Below are 19,554 nucleotides of genomic sequence, written 5' to 3'. Positions count from 1 at the left end.
GACGACGAAACGACGAAACATTACACCAGGCGGTAAATCCATAAATGCTGGCGCCTTTAAGCCCCATAAGGCTATAGAATACCCTCTCATAAACCATCCACCCCATGGTGGTTGTAATCGGACGCCGAAAGGATGCCAGGACGACACCCTCGGTGGATGGAAAACGATGAAAAGCCTCGTGGACGAAAGTATCGAGCGATTTCTGGTAGCGCGATGTAATGGAAACTATGGAAAGCTGCACTGACATCATGCTTAATGGCCTGTATCACGATTTTATGTGATTAGGTTCGTAAACGCCAGGCTTTCGTTAAAAGGCTGATAATGTCTTGTACTCGTTTCGAAATATGCACAGGATATTAATCACGAGAAGTGCTCTTTTGTCATTAACAGTCCTCGTTAATTACAATTGCTTATCGAATTGTCCTACTTTTTTTTATCTATCGTGCGATGCAAGTAATTAAATTTGCATAATTATATCGTTGGCGAATATCAAGACACTTGGATTTCAAAGATCCATAGGAAATCTATATCGTTTTTATAATATCGTCTTCACTAACGTAAATCAAGCGAGTTTAGCTTCCGACTAGGAAGATTCAAAGATGCTTTAAAATCAAAGTGTTATTACCTAAAGATTCAGAGAATCTGTTCATTCTTATCACGAGCCTGTTCGCCGTAGATACAAGAACTACGGATCGTAGAAAATCCGCTAGAATTTCACTCCCTTTCGACGGTATATTTCCCCGAACCTCGCAACGAGTAGCGTAATAAAGTAAATAACACGAGGAGGCCCCGCGTCCCACCAACAAACAGGTCTGCGTTCACGATCGCCACGCGTTATAGCGGCGATCGCGAGCCGCCTCGGGTTCAGTTCAGCTCGGCGCTTTGACCGCGCAGCTCCGTGTCCAGGAAAAAAGCGTCGACTACGCGAGGCCTTTGACAGGAGAAACGGCCGCTTGACAGTTCCGTTCTCGACCACGAATAGCCACTGACTAATAACTATTTCCTCTAGTAACCAAGTGCGAACGTTCGTCATTATCAAGCTTTACGTTGGGCAGGAAACGGATCGGAGGTGAGTGAAATTGCCGTGAGATTTATTTGTTTGGATTTTCGTTTCATTGAAATTCAGGCGACTTTACATAGCCGAGGACAAAAGTGGATGATACGTGTCCGGTAATTGAATATTTATTCCTTTTACACTCTGTTGGAGCTGAATTATCGAGAGAGACGAACAATAGAACGAGCGAGTCCTTTGCGATGCAAAACGGACCCATTGATAGTCGGATCTCGAATGACACGCGATCCCTTAAAGCCAAATGCAATTGACTTTGCTTTGGACGCGAAACAATTGGTACAGCCCCTCAGCCAACTTGGAAATGCTTTAACTATTTTCACACGAGATTTCGTTTAATACGATCGTTACTTTAATTTGTTATACGATACGATATGAAACTGTTGAAACACTTTCTTCCATAGGAAAACGATAGGAAACTGGTATTTATATATTTATATATGTGTACATACTTGTTTCATAGTCAAAATTGATACTAGAACCGGCATAAGTGAAGTATATACATCTTCTTATATCAAAATTGATAATAATAATAAAATGAAATTGTAATAAGGACTTAATAATCTTTCGAACAAGTTTGATTCTTTGACTCGCATAATCTGACTGTAACCTGGCTGTATAGGAATTGGAAATCTCGGTTTGGTTCTTAAATTGAATCCTCGCGATTAAGAAGAGGCTAAGGTTAATTTATACAAAATAAGGCATGTCTTTGTGAATTATTTGTGACGACACAGTTAAAATCTCTTTATTAAAACCAATAGTACATTAAAGTATGACATTCGAAGAATATTGTATAAAATTTTTACGGAGAAATATTACAAAATACGGCAATGGCAGCAATTATTCAGACGTGTCTCGGAAAAAAGGTAGAATTGCGGTGTCCCTGATAACTTGGTGCTGGATCATCTGAAATCAAAAAATCAAAGTTCATTCGTTAGATAACAGTGTTTCCCAGGTAACGCTAGGAGGGTTTTTCGAAATTTCAATTTTTCACTTTTTTGGAACACTTTGAAGGGATAAATTAGCCAATTTTGCGAAAATTTGCGGTTAATTTTCCCTTCAAAGTGTTCCAAAAAAGTGAAAAATTGAAATTTCGGAAAACCCTCCCAGCGTTACCTGGGGAAAACTGTTACCTAACGAATGAACTTTGATTTTTTGATTTCAGATGATCCAGCACCAAGTTACGAGCAATTCTACTTTTTTCCGAGGCACGTCCGAGTAATTGCTGCCATTGCCGTATTTTTTAATATTTCTCCGTGAAAATTTTATACAATATTCTTCGAATGTCATACTTTAATGTACTATTGGTTTTAATAAAGAGATTTTAACTGTGTCGTCAGAAATAATTCACAAAAACATGCCTTATTTTTGTACGAATTAACCTCAGCCTCCCCTTAATAAATTCACGATATGATAAAATATAATACATTTTTTGAACTTGTAACTCGGTAAATTCGGGTCCTTGATGTTACGTCGTGATAAATAACAAATACAAGATAAGATATTGAAATACAGTCCGAACACTATCGACGATACGGATGACTCTTAGAAGATGTGTTCGAATGCGATTTGCGTGGACTGTGTCTAAGACTGCTACGTGTCTTGAGGTTGTTCTGCAGGTTTTGTAGATAATAGGGTCGTGGATGAGTAATCTACCTTTTTCTTTGACTTATACCTTAGACAGTCAAACGGTCTTACAATCGAGCCTCTCGGAAGATAAATTGATCGGCTCTGCTTCTTATCGCTTATTTAATTTCGTTATGTAAATACTCGATTGATATTCGACTCTCAAGAAACAATGAGACAATGACACAAGTAATAGTGAATTCTGGCGTAAATTTAAAAAGCAGAGCGTTCGTAACATCGCTTTTCTATACGTTTCTGATCATTTCCTTAATTTCATTACATAAATACACGATCGATATTCGATTCTCAAGAAACCAATAACTTTAATTCCACAAGTTCCATAAGTCTGAAAATGCCACAAGTAAATAGTAAAATCAAACGTGAATTAAAAATAAGAAACAGTGTTTGTAACATCATTTCCCTGTACTTTCCTGATCGATGTGGTTTCTGAAGGGTTCGATTAAAATAAGTATAGCCCTCGGAAATTAAAATATTCAAATGACATAAACAATTTCAACAATATTCTGTTACTTGTCGCTAATGTTTTCTTTAACGAGTCGTTGCGTCTCTTTAATGGGACCAATTACGTACCGGAAGCGGAGGATAGAGCGCAGAGAGCGGTGCAGGCACGTGGAAGCTGTACAATCTTTGAATTTGCCAAGTGTGGAAGCGCGAAGTTCACCGAACGCGATCTTAATGTATCTATCCTTTCATTTCTCTCTTTCTACCACACACGTGAACCAGCTCTGGCCAATTGCATTAATTTACGACTGTTTACATCATCAGGCATTAGGGTGTGCCATAAAGCCAGACCTACCACCATGAATTATGCATCGTAGGGTGGTTTCGGCTCTTCCCTCCCGTTTTTTTCTTTTTGCTCTATCGCATGCAACAGCTTCACGACGCGACGAAATCATTATCCTGATCGCAATTTCACAGAAAAGAAGAAAAAAGAAAAAGATCACGATCCAAAGGCGCTTTTAATTTTCCAAATTACGTATTCAGCGTGTAGTCGTTCGATTGTCGTTTTTCTTAATGAATTTATTTTGAGGAACAGCAGACCGTTAAATTGAGACGAATTACGCTTAAACGAAAGCGACAGGACAACGATTAATTAATCGCCTCGGTCATTCGTTTTTTGCCCGTCTGCGGCTGCGTCCCCCTGTTTCTCAAGTTCAATTTTTTTAAATCACCATAGCGGAACGGTTAAATTACTTCGTAAGCAGTTGGACGGTGCGTTCGACTGTCAGTGAAACGAGATAGCGAGGATGTTTCGCGTAACAGTAGTGTCAAATACCGCACAGAAACCTGTGTAATCTTTTTCGTTAAAGTGTAGTTTCTTCGCGTCGGACCCTTCTTGGCTCGATACCGCCGTCTTTCCGGCAAAAATTCCAGCCTCTTGCTTTTAAATCTTCGGTGTCTCGATGCCTTTGTTTGCTTATAAAATTGTAGTTTCCTAGTTTCAAATTTTTTTCCATTCGATACTCTAATTTTTTACAAAATTACGATTTGCTTATCGAGGGACGAAAAGCGTCGAAGGTCTCGCTTTCAAATTATGGTTTCTTCGGTCCAAATATTCGTTGTTTCGATAGATTCACCTTTTCAAAAAAGATTACCATATGCTCCACGTTTATGCTTATCGAAAGAAGAAAAGTATCACGAAGATCTTAGCGAACGTCTTTGCTGACGGCGTGCCATCGTAATAGTAAACTTCGAAATTCAAAGATCTGGTTACGATCTGGTAAACCACGGGGATTCTGGACCACGAGGACCGTGTCTCTCGACCATACTGTACTGCAATCGGCTATGACAGTTATTACGTGCTGAACGAAACAGTCCGCAGAGGTATTTCTACGATGTAATAACGCCTCCTCCGAGACAGGGACATGTTCTCACAAAGATACAGTCTTTGCCATTCGATTCGCTAGATCGTCGAATTCGTAAACGTGCAAAATGCTGGAATTCTTAGCTGCAAGCTCTCTAAACGAAGTTATCTCTAAGAAGAAACGAATGATATTATACGTGCACCAAACCCTAGTAGTCGTTGCCTGTTATCAAAAAATTGAAATTATTATTAACATGGGAATTTCTTTGCAAAGCGAGACGCCCCGATGTGAAAAAGTGTGACAGGAATTTTTCCTCGTGCAAGCTTTCCGACTAAATTCTTCCCCATTAAAAATACTCCTCGATTAATACAACTCGATACAATTTGTAATAAATGTCTGCTTCCTTAATACGGTCCTAATAATCTTCCGCGACGGGATAAACTTCGTTAACTGGTATCAGCTTGAAACTCGGAACAAACGATATTCCATATGCGTCAATTTAATTACCATTTTATTAGGATGTCCAAAAAGTTTCTTTCGTTTCATGAGGAAATAATAGACGCACAACGTTTTTTGTTTTATATTACTTTGTCGAATTACGTACGATCCATCTAGCTCTGTTCAGATGAACACCGCGACTTATTTCACAGACTTGATTTCACGTTTGTACGAAGGTGCACCGTTGTAAAAAACACGTTTGCGAAAGAAAGACACTTTTCGGACAACCTAACTGTCCAGTGGCAACGAACTAACATCAGAATTTCGCAAAATGAGACGCTGCAATAGAGGATAACGACGATAGAAATTCCTCTGGAAGCTAATTCTCGATGAGAGCATGCTGCATAATCTTCTGTACCATTAAGAGCACGAAACAATATCGAACCGTTAGAACGATCGCGAGAGCTGTTGCGAAAGCTCACGAAAGGGACTCGTTATCGAATCCGTTTTCGCTGTCACGATATGAATCGTAGGACAAATATGGTCGATGGCATAAAGTATGCTCGACGTACTCTTGGCCGTGGTCTAGCCATTAAAGCTTCCCAATAAGGCAGCTTTTACGCACGCACGTGAATACAGGCGGACGCATGGACGCCGTTTAGACAGAATCGAGGCTCCTTCTCGCGTGGGAAGCGATAGTATTTCGATATTACCCTGGCAAGCGTGGACACGCGTGTCTCAACAGTCTCAACGTTGATACACACTCGAGTGTACGTGCTCGCGCGTTTATTCGAACCGGCTTCTGTGAGTACACAGAGATGCGTCATCGATATATATATATAGGAAGAAAATATGTACTCTGGTCATCAATCGTGTATCTTCGTATACGTGTGGTTAAATATACGGCTCGTTTGCAAATTGCATTTCACGCGCCTCCCAATCAAACTGATGGTATTCGCGACTTGAGAGACGAACGACCAGTGCAACGTTTTCAGCAGTGCCACACGGTATAATGATTTAATAACGAAACGATTAAAGCGACCGACTTGTAATTTTAGGTTTACAGAGGGTGTCTCATTTTAATCGACACGAGGAAGATTATTCTCAAAAGAGTTTTGAAATAGAACTTATTTCGTTTCGGAAAAAACATCTTGCGATGGTCACAAATTTGATCTTTGTAGAGATTTCAAGGTGATCTGTAGTTTTCTTAAATGGAACTATACGTTCTCTTTTTATACGATGCAGTTCTTAATTCTCTACAAAAAGGTATTGAAATATCTGTATCTGAAAACGCCTAATCTAAAAGATAGCTGAATGTGAATTCTATCGAATCGAGTGTACGAAAGACAAGCAAAGAACATGAATATAAAAACACTACGTTATCTTTCCTCGTCTTTCATACGATAAGTTTTACAAGATTAAAGACAGAATATCTTCCGAACTAACCATGTTCCAAGTACCTTGATACTTTTTTGTAGAAAAAATTAGAAGATACATCGAGTGGTATATAAAAATATGTATAGTTCCATTTGAAGAAACAAAGGTTGTTTCGAGGTCCTCAAAACACGTTCACCTAGATAAGATTTCTCATCGTGGCGGAAAACTTTTCCTCGAAACAAAATAAATTTCACTTTGAAACACTTTTCCGAATGATGTATAGTTCGCAAGATATCGATCAAAACGAGACACCCTGTATATAGAGTGTAGCAAGTTCAAACGATCAAGCTTCACCAAAACACGTTGCACGAGTAGAAAGAAGAAAAAGATGAAACGTGAACATATGCCCTCAAACGTCTTATTACACCGAAAAGAAAGTTGATTTATGCGTCCATTTCAAAATGCCATCCCCCTTTTCGAGCTTGTAAGCTTCGCATCGTACGGAAATTGAGTTTGTCGCTCTCCAAATTTCATGCTTATCTTGTTTTAGATCAACGAATGCGCCATCAATCCTTTCTATTAGTTCTTGTCGCCAATCGACTCTTGTACGATACACAATCGCTTTCACTGTTCCCTGCGGATAAAAATCCGTAATGTTGCAAGATCTGGCGATCTCGCGGACCAAATAATAACGCGCCCTCTCCGACCAATTCGCCTTTCGTGATAATGTTCGTCTATTGCTTTCAGGTTTCATATTTCTGCTATAACATTTTTACTGAGAGTTTGTACATTACAATATTGGGTTGTCCGAAAAGTTTCTTTCCTTTCATAAGATGATAACAGATGAACAACAATTTCTGTTTTATATTATTTTATTGAATTAGCCAGTATGATCCATTTCGTTCTATTTCTATTATTATGTTCGTGCATAATTCAATAAACTAATATAAAATAGAAAACATTGTGCGTCTATTATTTCCTTATAAAACGAAAGAAACATTTCGCACAATCTAATACAACACTTACGTTTATACAGGATGGTTGGTAACTGGTGGTACAAGCGGAAAGGGGGTGATTCCACGCGAAAAAAGAAGTCGAAAATATAGAATAAACATTTTTCGTTTGAGGCTTTGTTTTCGAGAAAATCGACTTTGAATTTTCGCTCGGTACGCGTGCAGTACGTTATAACGGATCTCACTGTAGATCGTTGTCTCGATGGAAAAATTAAAAAAAAAAAAATTAAAAAAATATGTTTATTCTATATTTGCGACTTCTTTTTTCGCGTAGAATCACCCCCTTTCCGCTTGTACCACCAGTTACCAACCACCCTGTATAATATCATTTTCTTCAGCCGTCTAAACTTGGAACACTGTGTAGACTTGATCGAGCGTGCACCGGTATTTAACTCGAATTCAAGGTACGTAGCGTTTTTAGAAATACTAGAAGCTATATATTGAATTTAACAGTAGCGATATTGAAACGATTCGAACGAGGAATCGTAATTTTTCGTAAGAATTTTATGGATTGATATATACGTAGGTTCGCGTTGCTGACAGCTTCTTCGATGATATACCAATGAGATACCAAACATGGCTACATCTCAATGGTTTTAAATTACACGTATAAATACAGAGACGCACGACACATCAGCTGAGGTTTCTCCAATGAAGATGATATCACTCTGCTTGAATGAATTTGAGTTAAGTACACGTATAAGCATGGATGCGCGACACACGAGCTGAGACAGCTGTCTTTCTATTTCATTGAGTCTTAAATATTTTCTCATCCCCGTTTCCGATTTACTTAACAAGCGAGCGAACCAAAAACAGATAACAGCCAACAGTCGTCGGATTTCGTCGTCGCGTTCCTAGCTCTTTGGATATCTTCGGCCTTTGCAACGCTTGATCCATAAAATGCGCGGAATAGTACAGCAGATAGTAAAATCGTACGAAATATTCAAACGAAATGCTTCAAAGCAATCTATAATTCGATAATATCTATGAAAATACGACGTTCGTTTCTGGCTATGTAATTCTAGCGTTAGGTGGATTTTATTCGAATAATTGAGAAATTTATGAAAAGTCAGATCGTTCGAGGGATCGGTAGACACATCGCTGATCGTCGCCACCAGTACGTTAAGAAATCTTATAGCGGCTTTAAAATAGAGTAATAAGGTTGAAAATAGAGTAACGAGAGACAGAAAATAATTGCAAGCGGCGCAACATCCTGCAGCTCTTTGTAAGTACACGCTTCAAAGCGTGAATCGAATCGCGTCTTCGTACGCGAGCTCGCTTTGAACTGGCAGGCTTGACTACATTACGGCCACGCTTGCCTGTAAATTCACCTTTTCTTTCTTCCTTCTTTTTCTTTTTTTTTCCCTCCAAGAGGAGGGCTCCGGCCGCTTTTTTTCCTGGTACGTACCTACCAGAGGAATGCGGGCGACTCGTGTCCGAGGAGGAGCTGCACGAACAAAGGGGAGTACCCCGATTTCTGTCGGCAGATAACGCGTTGTCGTTCTCGGTCTTAAACTGGGTCACACGCAAATGGATTTTCATGATAATTCTTAATTAACGCTCGTGACGATACGTCAATTAGGTCGCTAATTGACTAACACGATAAATCAGTCGTCTGGTTGATAATACCGACGTTTATCGTTAACCTTCGGTCACTGGCGAATTTTCTTGATATACTTGCAAAAATTTCCAATAGAGTTTGCTCAAGTTGCTTTCTAATGATAAATTCAGGAAAAAGAAAGTCAATATACATTCCTGTTCCAAAGTGGCCGAGTCGTCGTTACCAGACTCTTTATGGGAATTCGTATTTTTACTTATCTGATTAATCAATTTCTCAATTTTTCTTAATATGAGAATTTATATAGAGTTAAACGAACGAAAGAAACAACAACGAGTGACCAATTTTAAATTAAATTTTGAAACCGGTTATTTGACCGGACCTGGTAAGGTTAGTGTTAAACAAACAGAATCAAAAGAGAAATTCGTTTCATCTGTAACTTGGATATTCTACTTGTTTTTATCGTACCATGCGGCTTTCGATTCTCTGTCGATGCATAAATATCACAGGCTAGTTACTATGTAGCTCTTATATCTGCTTCAAAATTATAAAGAGTTAAGGGTTAACTATTAAAAGATCATTAATCTCTATATATTCTACCCGACAAAGCAGGCTGATGTACGCTACAACAATTAGATCGCTGTTATAAGTAGCTCCATTGGATGAACCAAACAGATAGGCTTGATAGATCGGTACGTTATTCGTATGGCCTTTCGATGAAAATTCGCTTTAAAACAACGATTAAAAGAACAATGTACAAACGTAAGAACTGTGTATAAAGATCAAAGTCCAGGTGTCCATAGTTTCCAGACCTGAAGTCGAAGATTCGAGTTTCGTGAATTTAAGTCCGGTCCCTGAATTATACGTTTTTTCGTTGAGAAATCTCTTTTTGAAAGACTCTGGCGATAGGAATATTTGAATTTGTTCGAAGCTCTCATCCAGAACGTTGTTCGAACAACAAGAAACCGAGAGTGATCCTGAGGCTCGTCGAGGACTCTGCTCGTGGCTCTGTTCGTGGTGATGGCAACGCGCGTGCAAGTCGTTCGAAAAGCGAATGCACGGTGCATTCTAATCTTCCAACCGGCTGCTCTGATGCAAGCAGCGTTGTTGGCGGCTTCTACCGAGAAAACGAGCCCCCGTGGCAATCTCAACGATCTGGAATGGATTCGTAATCGCTCGTTAATGCGTTTCCAGGGAATCAGAAGCTATACGAAGGTCCACAGAAAGATACCTTGGGGACAGAACTTGCGTTTCCTTCCGACAGTTTCCTACTCCTCGTTTATATATATATACTATATATGCATTCCTCCATAAGAAAAAACAATGAAAAAAAAAAAGAAAAGAAGAAGAAAGGAGAGAAGAATTTAAAGTATCTGTCGGTTTTTAAATATTTCGATGCACACAGTGAGGTTTATCACGCGATTCGTTTAGATTTATCTAGAGTTCCCCGAGTTCATAGCACTTTGCGCAGACGGGTTTATCGCGATCTTCAGGAAATGCCCACTTGCGACTTCCACCGAGGCAAGCTGTGATTATTGCGCGCCTATTGCAATTTAATAAATTATATTACTCAGAGGGAATTTTGCCGCCAGTTTCAGCAGTTCATTAGATTATACGGAGAAATTCACGAACTTACTTACGGTAGATAAAAATTAACGCGCGCCGACTGCCGTCTCAGTATGCTCGTATAATACGAAAGACAGCGATCATGCTTTTTATTAATTCCTTAATTTTATCCTACAAGCACGCGATTAACATTCAATTTTCAAGAAACAAATATCAACTTGCGTGAGATGATTCGTCGTTACAAAGATGCGACGAGCTGTGTGCTCTTGTTATTTGATTATACTCCGTGGGAGGTACTGGAAACGACCACTTTGCGTTTCAACGCAAGCCTGTGGACGTCTTAGGATTTACACGACCTATACATTCGATACACGACTGTCACATACGTTAATAACGACGAGGTCCATTTATTTTGTCTCCACGTGCGCATCGTTTCCTGTTCCTGCACGGCGTATTCACGCTGTAACAACGTGCAGGAAAAAAATCGCTCGAAAATGAAAATCTAGCCTCTCTATACTAAATACGTTGTCCTTGGAAAAATAATAATAGAAAAAAGAAAAGAAGAAAAATCACAAGAAGGAGTAGATCGATAAAATGTGACGAATAATAATAAAAAACGGTAAATCGGACGTTGCGAAATTCGTTGTGACAAGTCATTCGTCATTTTTGGCGTTCGTGTTCCTTCGTGGCGCATTAAGATTCCGAAACGTAGCTATAGCCCGCGCGTGTATGCCAACGACTTTCGCGAACGCGTGTGCGGCTTGCACGCAGTCCCATTTGTACCAACAGTACCAACACGTATCCAGAAATCAATTTATATTTATGATGTATCGAGGCTCGATGACACAGCGACTGGCTATGCTGGTCTCGAACCAGCCGGGGCTAGCAGGAACAAATGGGAAGAGTGGAGGGAAGAAGGAAGGGCAGGAAAGATGGGAACTGGGTGCGAGAGGGAATGAAAAGCGTCAGCCGCGAGAAAAATAGACGCATGAGCAGCATCTTTATTCTAACATCTTTTACTGGACGTGTTACCAACATTCTAAGCGAACCTTCCGCGTGTTGCGAGCAGCAAGTTAATGGAAACTCGATCGAAAGGGAAACAGAAAATCAAACGAAGCTTTTCGGTAGAAATATGTATACGATTGGTATCTTGGATCTTTCAGCGGTTGATAAGTTTTGGATAGTTTAGAGAAACGAGAATTTGTTTGATCGCGAACGTGAAACGTATCAAATATCGTTAGTTACGCGTGTATTATATTTATATACTATATTAATGTTTGTAAAATCGTACGATGAGAGTAAGAAAGAAATGGAATACGAAGCGTTACATTAACATTGGAATTTAAACTGAATTTGTTGAGACTTTGATGCGAAGTTCGAAATTCCTGCTTAGATATGTATATTTTGTTTCTGTGAATTTACATTGGAGCGTCTTAATCTAAGAAATAGCTGATTATCTAAATATTTTGTGTTATAAACTCTGTGAAGCACATGTGCTTCATAAATATCTTCTAATTTTTATACACATTCTCAAACGTCTTTCAAACTTTGCCAATACGGTGGTATCTTGTCATAGAGCTAACCATGTTTCACTTGTATTCTATTCGTCTTGCACACGTTTGGCCATGTCACTGGATTAATTTCAAATCTACCTGTGTTTCCACCAACCGCGACAGACGACGACGACATCGATGAAAAATCGAGTGGAATACAAGTTCCAAAAGAATTCCAGGTATCGATATCCACGAAGAGGACAGCGTGACCAGAGAGACGCGTAGTCGGAGCGCGCGATCGGCGATTATCTTAATTGCCGGGCCTAGCTAGATGCGCTTGAAATCACCGTTAAGTTGGTCGTCTTGCTCGTGGTACCTTAATTATCCTGGCGGTCGTTCCACTGGAAAGGCGCCTAGCATCGAACTGTTATCGCGGTGCCGTCGTAAATAGGATTTCGCCTCGGAAGTAATATCGCCGACTCCGTGTACTTCCTGTTGATCGTTCTGATACGCGTCGATCATTGATCTCTAACCCTTCACATTCGGCAAAACGAACTGCTCGAACATCCGGTAACCATAGCACGCGTGAATGGCCAGCGTGTGAATTATGCAACGATTCTTTTGGTTCGATGTAATCGAATTGAAATCAATAGAAGTAAATGAGAAAGGGAGGACAGTGGTTTCAAGATTAATGACGATTAATTTAGTCGAATAGTGGAAGAATACCGATGAGAACGTTACAATACAGGCAACACTTCGTACTTTTTTCCCCCTTTTTATTTTTTTTATAAAGGATACATCGGACGTGGAATGCCGTAGCCTTTTCGAAAGAGATTCATGGTAATAGGCGTGGCTGTTCCAGGAACGCAAATCGTTCTACGGAACTGTAAATCTGCCCGTGAACAAAAGGGAATTCAGCTTGGCAATCCGCTATCGACGAAACCTTGAATTAAAAATCGACGAAATGGAAGAGGGAACGCGCGAAACATGTACAGTGTACGGTAATGAGCAAACGTGAACGTATACTCCTTAAGACAGAATTACCTTTTTACAATTCCACCAAACGACTTGATTTTATTTTTCTCGTTTGAAATTGGAAGCAATAGTTTACTAGATAGAGCGCAAGCAAATTTCTGGAAAAATTGCAGTTGATCGAAATCGCGAAGGGAAAAGCAAACGTCGCTTTTTACAACGTTTTTATCAGGGCCCAGAATGAAAATTTAATCACAGCCTTCGCGATTTTCGGCGACCTAAAATCTATGTACAGATTCTTATATTCGTCCATATCAACCGATTCAGCATGTATGTGACTGAAACGAATCTACAAAGTGCGTTCTTCGGAAAATGGTAAAAGTGACCTTTACTTCTTTCTTCGAGATTCCGACCAATTACACTTTTACTACAACTGTTTTTCCACATCATCTAGTAAACTAAACCTTCTAACTTCTCAAAAAAAAAAAAGTAAAGTCGTCTGGGCCAGTTTAAAAAAAATTGTTCTGTTTTAAAGGGAGTGTGTTCAATTTTGCTCAGGACACATAATCGGTTCTTCGTTCTATGTGTATTGCATATATCGAAACAATCTCCGCGTAAGTTCCATTTCTCTGGTTGTGTTCACAAAAATATAACCTTGCATGAACATATGCAATTTATCTTATGGCACATTCCACTGAATCTTCAAGAATGAATAAAACATCTCTTCGATGGACAAAAATCGATACTCCATTTTACGTTCTGTTCGAAGCGAACAAATTGTTGAATCGTGAACGTAAACGATGTCAGAATATCCGGAATACGATTTTTGGAGAAATTACAGCGAGGCTTCGCGGAATCGTTTCTCCAAAATATTTAATCGAACGCGATCGCCTGAAATCACGATAAATTACTGTTGGATAAAATCGACAGTGTGCATGCCAGGAGGAGGCAGGTAAAAGAAAAAGATGAAACGAGAGGGAGCAGAAGAAGAGAACGAAGAAGAGGGAGAAGAAGAAGGTGAGCCTGGGAGGATCTGTCGATGGAAAGAGGGGACGAAAACAAGAGAGTGGAGAAGTAAGGGAGCACCTGTCCAACAGCTGCCTTGCAGATGGTCTACGTCGTCGCTGGATTATGCAACGTGTAGGTGTCTCGTGTTTCTGTAATCGAACGTTCGATTGTTTCAGATTTCGCAGAAGTTGTTAACGTGCTAATCTCTCAATGGATTTCATATGGTAAACTATAAAACAGCGAGTAATGTTTGGCGATGGAAAATGTTTACGACAAGTTCACAATTTATGATTACACGCGAGAAACTAGAAGATAGGAAAGATTCGTATTTCTTACAAGGATATTTTTAAAAATAGAAGATTATTGATTCCGCCGGTTTCTCGTGGATAAAGAATGCTCGTAAAGCAACGTCCATGGGCCGGAAACGTGTGATTTGAATTTACGAGTGTTAAGTTCGCACTGGCCGTCGACTTACGCCTTTCTGATAACGAGCTGCCGGACAGAGGACCCATTGCTGGATGACTAATGGTCGGAGCCTCTCGTCCAGGGCCACGAGCAGAGAGAAAAGGAAAGATATCGCATTCCGCGATGCGCGAGGCGAGGAAGAAGCTCACCAATGTTGCGGAAATCTTATTCATCTCTACTAATTCATCACTTTGCTTTACCTGAGTAAACTGAAATTGAACTGAGACTTCTAACGCTGTTTCCCCTGGTAATTCTATAGAATTTTAACACGTTCGCGATCACAGACGATTGAAGCAAATGTCCACTATAGATCATGTTTCGTTTCTTGTACTTTTGTATAATATATTTGATAATTCTTCTCGATATTCGACATTTCGTAATTTTTCCTTGGGTCTACCAACGTGTTCGAAAGGTTCACGTTACAACTCGTTTGTAAAACTTACGTAACACGTATCTTTATGTATTTTACGTTAACTTCTGGTACGTCAACTTCTTGTTCATCTTGTATATCAACTAAATTGAAATACCATACATCGTACATAGCTATGTGAGATCAAGTTGAAGCATACAACTAAATGTAAATTAATTGTGAAGCACGTGTGCCTGGTTAGCGAACGTGTTATAATTCGATCAGAAATGTGGCCGGTCGATCGACTAGAATTTCGTTCCATCTAGTTTACAGGCCCAATACTTTAGCCTGATCCTTTCCAACGAATTAAACATCGAAAATTAATTCAGCAAAGGGGACTCACGTCGGGACAATGGAGCCCTACTGCATTCGCTAAAGGCGTGGCAACCCACAACAATGAACGCAACGATTAAAGTGGAAAAAAAGAAATAAAAAATAAGAGAAGTTGTCCGTCGAACGACTGGCGGTCTACATGCAAGCTCTGATCGGTCTTATCTCGTCCGTCCTTCTCCGAACTTCGAATGGCTGCAAGCCAAACCGCGGTTTATTAATGTCACGTGGCGGATGCTAAACATTTTCAACATCATAACAGCAGATACCTAATAACGAAAGAAGGAGAGGTTGTATTAATGCCACATGTTTTTTACAACTACGGCAGATGTTCGATGTTGAAACAAGTTGGAGCAATCCCGCTGCTCCGTGAGGTCACGAGTTTCTATGCCGCGGTGAATCAACGTGTTTCCGGTGTTAGGGATTCATTAAATCCGACGCGAAACTCGAAGACAGTATAAATACAAACAGCGATTAAGGGGCGATCCTAAGTAAACCCGGCCTCTTGAGTGCTTTTAGAGGAGGTCGCGCGCAAGAAATGATAAAAATAAAACTGGCAGATGTACAGCGTGAAACGAATTTAATTAAACATCGCTGCTTCCCCACGTTACTCCACAGGGCGACGCAACGCAATTATTACTCGGCGTCTCTTTCCTTTCACTATTTGTCCTCTTCAAACTGTTATTCTATCAATGTAGATGTATAAATATCACCTGTTTTAATGTTTACGACAGAAAAATCTGTGTTATTTATTCTATCTTTCGATGCGAAGATCGCGAATCACGACAAATCGTATCTTTACTCGTAGAAGAAAAAGATCATAAAAATTCATTACGTCGCTACTGAGTCCTAGAATTCTCTCCTTATATGGTTTTCGAATTATGTATGCGCGTTGTTGCTCGCTTCTCAAAATCCTGTGTCTTCCGACGCACGAATAAAAGAATAACCTAGAGAATGGAGTCAACCACCAAGAGATCTTTTTCCATACAAAGAACACGTCGCATCGTGGCCTACGGATTCGCCACGTTGCGGCTACATCAAAGAGAATCGCTCATCTGGCGCTGAGGAATGAAAGCGATTAAGTTTGCGGGTTTAAAGGGGATCAAAAATCTCAGGGGTCGCGGAGAACAGCATACGTTCAACAACGAAGGGCCACCGCCCACTAAATCATCCACAGGTCCCAAACTTAGGTCGATCTAAAGTTAGAAAGCAAAATAGGTCAGTTCTGAGGGAGGGGCAGGTTTCCGATCGATCTTTCTAGCCTTGGTTCTTGGTCACATTAAAACATGAAAAGCCTTTGTCGAGTAGAATCAGATTTTCAAACAAATTCAAATGTATTCATACAGTGAAGAAAAATTGCTTCGCCCTTTACCATGAAAATTTTTCTTCGTAATATTGGATTGCTCGATAAGCGATTCGATAATTCCCTACTGATTTTATGATGTGGTTTTAATACCATACTTTGGCAAGTAGCACAATTTTAACGTAATTTTGTTCCATACGATCATTTTCATACATTTTCAATTAGTGTTTCTTATTGGCCATAATCAATCATACAGTGTCTTACGTAAATCTTCTCGGTCTTCGAAGTTGAAATTACCAGTTTTAAATCTTACAAACTATTTCCTGACAGTTTTATTCCAAAGATTTCTTTTTTCTAATGACAGATCCAACGAGAAACATTCGAAATAGGATGTGCCGGAAGAGTTGTCAAGCGGCCGTCAAACTGAAACAAACCGAGAATTCCAATATAACGATCCCGTGGCAGCTCGAAGAAACCTCTTCTTGCCCTTTTCTCCGATCGAAGTCGATTCGAATCAGCGCGCAAACATGCTCGTCGTTTTACGAGGGGTCGGAAGAAAAGGATGCTTTGTTGGGCGGGCACGGCTTTACGATTCTCACGAAATCAGAATAAAAAATCGGAACCGGTAACGCGAGAGAAAAGAAACGAGAAAAAGATGCGTATGGCTGAGCTTACGACTCTTCACTTTTAATGCCGGCCTGTTCTTTGGTTCGCGGGAAAAGGGCCATACGTAACGTTTCCCCGAAATATATGTGAGTGGCATTTATTCTTGCACAGTTGCCCGAAAGTCTCTGGGCCTGATCGCCGAATCGTTGACCCCTGATGCCGACTGAATCGCGATAAGGGTGTCCACGAATTATGTTTTCAAACTTGCCTTATAAGATGATCGATTTTGATCCAATTTGCACCAAGTGCGCTCACAGTGTTGGATCGTCACGCAAGTAACGCGGTCGTTGATATGCGGATGGTAGATAAAAATGAAAAATTACCTGTTAGAAATTGATCAGCGACGAATCTCCTTATTTCTTTATAATTCTTCATTTTTTTCTATTAAGCTTCCTATCCTAATTTGTATAAAACTTTGGTAGTATAACTATTTCCAGTGCTTTGACTCTGAGAAGAGCCGCATTACCTATGGGATCACTTAATGATTGATACTGTCCAACTATGAAGAATGGCAGTCGCTGTAAATACACAGGCGCTCAAAATTCTGACGTTGTATTTAGCAGGATGTATTTTAATTCTGAACCGTGATGTTGAAGATCGATAGCTGAAGCGGTAGAAACTTATGTCGTTATGTCTTGCCATGAATTGGTTCTTTTAATAAATATTGCCTTTCTTCATGGGTCGGTATAATTCTAAGAGGGAAAAATGTTGCAGGAGGAGATTAGAGCTTGAAGGATGGCATAGATCCACAATTGAACGGCAGCATGTGCTATGTGATAGTCACTAGTCGTAGTTTGCTGTGGACGCTCCTGTCCCTGGTGGCGTTAATGGCAGTTTTATCGGGGCTCATCACTCCAAAATGGCTCATCGGACCTCAGATAAAAGACACGAGTAACTATTTTCTCTTATTTAATCCGTACGTCGTTAGTATGCGGTGGAAGGGTGGGATATATTCAACGAAGTTCTTAACGTTGCTTGGAATATTAATGACTCTTGTCTACTTCGATGAGACCCCATCACCTTCTCGTTGATATTCCTTGTACAATTTATCCATCATTCGTTCGTTCCTAAACAGAGAACTATATTAGACGAAGTTTTTTTCCTTTTTTTTCTTTTGATCGTTAGAGAATGGGACAGAGTTTTACGCGCCAACAGTCGGAATTTTTAATCGTTGCATCAGGCTACACGGGAAGAAGACTCACTGCGCAAATTTCAACTTGGACGGCTTCGCCACAGATTCCAGCGTATTTCCAGACTGCTGGAAAGCTTCTTACTTCTTCCTGTCTCTTGGTTTGGCGATTATGTCGATGACAGTGGTGGCAGCTTTGGTTGGCTGCTGCATGCAAAGCATCGGCAGAAAGAGCATCTTCAACCTGGCTGGTGTTGCGCAGGTTATTGCTGGTAATATTTCAACATGACACTTCAATTTTGCAAACAGCTTGTAAGTCTCTATGTTTCTAATGCTACTTCGCTTCTTGCCAACAGGAATATTTTATTTACTGGGGATGATTTTGTATCCCGCCGGCTGGGGCGCAGAAAGGGTTCAAAGGATCTGTGGACCGGAAGCGAACGCTTTCTATCTCGCTGAATGCTCTCTAGGTAGTAAAAGTGTACAATCCTTTACATTCCCAAGACACTTTGACAGTTATGCGGGCAATCAAGATGCTGTAGATTAAATCCTTTGCATAGAACTCGACTTAAAAAGATTCATGGATTTTACCTTTGTAATTGTTGCCCACACTAAGCAACATTAAGAAATTTAACATGAAAATAACAATAACATATAAGAGTAACATAAATTAAGAGATAAAATGAGACGAATAGAACAGAATAGGGGACGTCTTCTATTTTCATTGCTTAATTAATTTATTGTCAAGCAAAAGGGTAAAGAACGTTTTATGTTCCAGGTTGGGCTTTCTATAGCGCCGTGATAGGGGTTGGATTGACGTTTGTTTGTGCGGTAATAAGCGGCCAAGCAGAAAAGTCCACAGCCAGTGATAAAGTTCAGGACAAAATGAACGAGGGCAAAACATTGATCTGCCTCGCGTGAAACTAGAAAAACTGGGGAATGTACGTCGTTGATATTTTGGGAATATTCATATTATCTTTGCCGAAAGAGCAATGATAAAGTAAACCAAATGTTGGCAAATGCGACAAGAGAATAGAAGGGAATTTATCGTGGGACCAAATCAAGTTCAAGGTCAGTGATCATTGTTAGGGGGTCGTTGAACTCTTGCTGCATCGAATATATATGTACTTATCACAGAAATGAATCTGTTCTGTGCCAATTTTTCCCCAGATTTTCATCTCTATAGCATTATGATTGTTTTAAGAGAAGTACGGTTCAGCTTACTACAGATGATTTGTATACAAGTAAATGTATATGAAACAGATATTCGTAAGAAATAAGATATAAGAGAAGAATAATACTGTAT

At 39.9% G+C, this 19,554-nt stretch overlaps 1 protein-coding gene across 1 annotated transcript; it reads left to right on the top strand.

Annotated features, from left to right (window-relative positions):
• Positions 1 to 867: 867 nt before the first annotated feature.
• LOC138185523 (LHFPL tetraspan subfamily member 2a protein) lies at positions 868 to 19,471 on the top strand. The gene is made up of 5 exons (XM_069124535.1): positions 868 to 1,069; positions 17,834 to 18,010; positions 18,245 to 18,520; positions 18,605 to 18,718; positions 19,027 to 19,471. Exons 2-5 carry the CDS (start codon positions 17,884 to 17,886, stop codon positions 19,167 to 19,169), a joined length of 660 nt encoding a protein of 219 aa, XP_068980636.1. The 5' UTR covers positions 868 to 1,069; positions 17,834 to 17,883; the 3' UTR covers positions 19,170 to 19,471.
• Positions 19,472 to 19,554: the final 83 nt, after the last annotated feature.

This window comes from Bombus flavifrons, chromosome 12 (genome assembly GCF_040668555.2).
Source record: "Bombus flavifrons isolate JBK064 chromosome 12, iyBomFlav1_principal, whole genome shotgun sequence".
Classification (NCBI taxonomy): domain Eukaryota; kingdom Metazoa; phylum Arthropoda; class Insecta; order Hymenoptera; family Apidae; genus Bombus; species Bombus flavifrons.
This window is presented reverse-complemented; position numbering and strand designations above follow the sequence as displayed.

Excerpts from the sequence above, each read along its gene's own strand:
- LOC138185523 (XM_069124535.1), top strand. The coding sequence starts at position 17,884 with ATGTGCTATGTGATAGTCACTAGTCGTAGTTTGCTGTGGACGCTCCTG. Across the intron at positions 18,521-18,604 it reads TGTTGCGCAGGTTATTGCTG|GAATATTTTATTTACTGGGG; the intron begins GTAATATTTCAA and ends TCTTGCCAACAG. Across the intron at positions 18,719-19,026 it reads TCTCGCTGAATGCTCTCTAG|GTTGGGCTTTCTATAGCGCC; the intron begins GTAGTAAAAGTG and ends TTTATGTTCCAG.